This window comes from Aegilops tauschii, chromosome 7, assembly GCF_002575655.3.
Source record: "Aegilops tauschii subsp. strangulata cultivar AL8/78 chromosome 7, Aet v6.0, whole genome shotgun sequence".
Lineage (NCBI taxonomy): Eukaryota > Viridiplantae > Streptophyta > Magnoliopsida > Poales > Poaceae > Aegilops > Aegilops tauschii.
This window is the reverse complement of record NC_053041.3, coordinates 442944924-442948941: the sequence shown is the minus strand read 5'-3', so window position 1 is coordinate 442948941 and position 4018 is coordinate 442944924. Positions and strand designations below refer to the sequence as shown.

The window sequence follows — 4018 nt, the reverse complement described above, 5'->3', positions numbered from 1 at the left end:
GAACAAGCTTGAGTGGTAAACCCAGTTTAATTGTTATTCCTGTGGATGGACTAACCTTTTACTTATTTCATACTTGATATGATTATATTTTTGAGCTACTGAATTATTAAGTTATGATATAAGCCCTTTATGTGATGTCGCTCAGACGTACGACTGTGGCACTCTTGTTATTCTACCTTTGATATAAGCCCTTTATGTGATGTCGCTCAGACGTCCGACTGTGGCATGTTTGTCATTTACTTTCAATATAAGCCCTTTATGTGATGTCGCTCAGACGTCCGACTGTGGCATGCTTGTCATTTACTTTCAATATAAGCCCTTTATGTGATGTCGCTCAGACGTCCGACTGTGGCACGCACCGTCATTTATATTATGTTATAAGCCCTTTATGTGGTGTCGCCTTGACACCCGACTGCGGCATTGTTATTTCCTTTGATTTTTCCTCTCGAGGAGTCATTCAGACACTCGTTTGGCACTCAGTATTAGTTTGAGATTTCGGGAGGACTACCGCCCGACTTCTCTTTATTTTTCCCATGCATTATTATCTCGTTGTCTGAGTGCACTTGTTAATCTGTTCATATGCATCATGTTTACATTTGTTATATCTTATGTCCGAACTGTCTTGCGAGTACTTTCATAGTACTCACCTGGCTTGTTGATTTGGCCAGATGTTGACGAAGGCGATCTCATGGATGAAGAATTCGATAGTGAGTCCGACGCCTAGAGGAATCCCAGTCAGTCCCGTGCGATCCTTGATATTGGTCACTTGTATATTATACGCTTCCGCCACCCACATAAGTCTCCTCGAGCCTCACTCCGACGCTTGAAGAGCTGTTAGTTTTCCGGAGTCATATCACCCACTTCGCTGTGATATATCCACCACCGCTTTTATCGTGAGTTAGTAGTTATGCCACCCTATCCGCCTTTATGTGTTATTGGCATGTTTGTAATAAATGGTTGAGCAGTCTCCGCTCAACCTTGTATTATATTCAGTACTCCTGGTATTTTCTTCTGTGATCAAGATTTTGTCTACCAGTAAGAAGGAATTCTTCTTTACTGGTCCGTAGAAGGGGATCGGTCTCTCAATAAATATTTTTATTGGAAAACCGGTCGTGACACCTGCCGAACACAACTTATCACCACCACCATTAACACCCACCATAGCCAATCCCAACCATACACTCACCCCACCCGAGATGTCCCCAACACCCCCGGCCCCTGCTCCCTCCCCAACACCCCCGGCCCCTACTCCCACTCCACCACCCAGCCCTGCTCCCACTCCACCACCCAGCCCTACTCCTTCGTCCGACTCTTCCGCTGCGCCGGACTCACCAGTACCCACCTTACCCCCTCGTGCTATTCCTACAGCAGCCCCGATTAATGATCATCGCATGCGTACTAGGGCCAAATCAGGATTTCATCAACCCCAAGACCGCCTAAACCTTCATACCTCCGTATCTCTCACTTCTCTTCCAAAGAATTACAAAACTGCTCTACTTGATCCCAATTGGGCCGCTGCCATGCAAGAAGAATATAATGCTTTACTTCAAAACAACACCTGGCAACTTGTTCCTCGTCCTCCCAATACAAATATTGTTTCTGGCAAATGGATTTTTCGCCAAAAGTTCCACTCCGATGGGAGCCTCTCACGATATAAAGCCAGGTGGGTTTGTCGTGGCTTTTTTCAGCAACAAGGAATTGATTACGAAGAAACCTTCTCTCCTGTTGTTAAACCTAGCACCATTCGCACCTTTCTTAGTGTTGCTGTCTCCTCTTCATGGCCCATTCACCAACTTGATGTTAAAAATGCTTTCCTCCCTGGTTCCCTTCAAGAAACTTTCTACTGCCAGCAACCTCTGGGTTTTGAAAATCCATCCTTTCCAACTCATGTATGTCTTCTTCAGAAATCTCTCTACGGTCTTAAACTGGCCCCGCGAGCTTGGTTTCAACGCTTCTCCTCCTTCATTCAAACAATAGGCTTCACTCCATCTCTCTCCGACACCTCTCTTTTTGTGTATCATCAAACTTCTGACACTGCCTATTTACTTCTCTATGTAGATGATATCATTCTTACCGCCTCCTCTCAAAAGTTCTTAGATCATATTGTCTCTCTTCTTAGATCTGAATTTTCTATGACTGACCTAGGACTCCTTCATCATTTCTTAGGCATTGCTGTTGTTCGCGATTCCTCCAGCCTTTTTCTTTCCCAACGCCAGTATATTCTTGATCTTCTTAATCGTGCTGGTATGCTTGACTGTCAATCATCTCGCACTCCTGTCGATACTAGTTTTAAACTTTCGGCTACCGGTGAACCCTTTTCCGATCCTACTCTCTATCGTAGCCTAACAGGTGCTCTCCAATATCTCACCATTACTCGTCCTGAAATCTCTTTTGCTGTTCAACAAGCATGTCTATATATGCATGATCCCCGGGTTCCTCACTATAATCATGTTAAACGCATTCTTCGGTATTTAAAAGGAACTCTCAATCATGGTCTCCACCTCAATAATTCTTCTCCAAACACGCTTACCGCCTACTCTGATGCAGACTGGGCTGGTTGTCCTGACACTCGAAGGTCCACTTCCGGTTTTTGTGTTTTTCTTGGTAACAATTTGATTTCTTGGTGTTCGAAAAGACAGGTTACAGTCTCACGTTCATCGGCCGAGACTGAGTATCGCGCTGTGGCACATGCCGTTGCAGATACAATCTGGATTCGGCAGTTACTCTCCGAGCTACACAGGCCTATTGAGCAGGCCACTATTGTCTACTGTGACAACATATCAGCAGTCTACATGACCAGCAATCCAGTTCAACACCGACGCACAAAGCATATTGAGATTGATATTCATTTTGTTCGTGAAAAGGTTGCTCTTTGTCAGGTTCGGGTGCTTCATGTTCCCTCTACGGCTCAGTTTGCTGACATTTTCACCAAGGCACTGCCTACTAAGCCGTTTCAAGATATCTGTTTCAGTCTCAACGTCGTCGAGCCTGCTGTTGATACTGCGGGGGATGTTAGAGTAGTCATTATGGTATACGACTTCTAGTCCAAGTCAGTTTTGTACCCCTACCCCAAGTCGGTTTGTACCCTCTTATATACTCTTGTATGCCGCACCAAATCATCAATAAGCAACAGTTTTATTCAGCTTTCACATACCACTCCGCGTTGACTAATCTCATTCAGACACTCTAGGGTGCCGCCACCTCCAGTTCACGGTAGATCGGCACACTGCGCGTCGTACCTCCACCAAGATCGTCTCTCCCGTCGCTAGTCATGCCGACGGTCAAGATCGTTGAAGTCGACAGCTTTTCCCCGCTGCCGGAGGACTTGCTATTCAGGCTGTTCGCGCTGGAAGCACCGTGGATCATGCTCCCGGTAATCCAGCGCGTGTTCCTCTTCGACAACGCCGGCGGCCAGCACCCGCCATTCGCATCTCTCGTCGGCTCCCTCCGCGCGTCACTAGTGGCCACGCTCGCGCGGCTTCCCCCGCTCGCCGGTAGGATCGTCTTCCTGCCGTCCACCGGCGACGCCGCAATCGACTGCTCCGCCTCCGAGGGAAGCGGCATGCGGTTCATCGTCGCGGAGAGCGACGACGCGGACGCGGGGCGGCTGGCCGGGGATGCGTACCACGACGTGGACACGTTCAAGGCATTCGTCCCGAAGCTCAAGGTCGACGCACTCCCCGCGGAGGTGCTGGCTGTGCAGGTCACACGGCTGAAGGGTGGGGTGGCGGTCGGCGTGGCGATGCACCACGCCGTGGTCGACGGCCGGTCGGTGTGGAGGTTCCTGCAGGCGTGGGCGGCGGCCTGCCGCGGGGACGACGCTGCCGCAGAGGCGGTTGTGGCCGGCCTGACGTTCGACCGCGCGGTGATCGCGCTCCCCAGCGGCGGGGAGCTCACGAGGAGCATGCTGCGTAACTACGCACCAAATCTGCCGCTGGTATGTTCCTCCCGCCTTACTTCCCTTCTTAGTCCGTTCGTCTCGACCGCCGGCGAGCAAGCTAGCGCGCGGTCAAACTAA

The 4018-nt window shown here is 49.4% G+C and overlaps 1 protein-coding gene across 1 annotated transcript; it reads left to right on the top strand.

The window, feature by feature from the left end:
* Positions 1-3271: 3271 nt before the first annotated feature.
* LOC109756038 (malonyl-CoA:anthocyanidin 5-O-glucoside-6''-O-malonyltransferase) lies at positions 3272-4018 on the top strand. Its single transcript, XM_040396003.2, has one exon. The coding sequence runs from the start codon at positions 3272-3274 to the stop codon at positions 4016-4018; it is 747 nt and encodes a 248-aa protein (XP_040251937.2).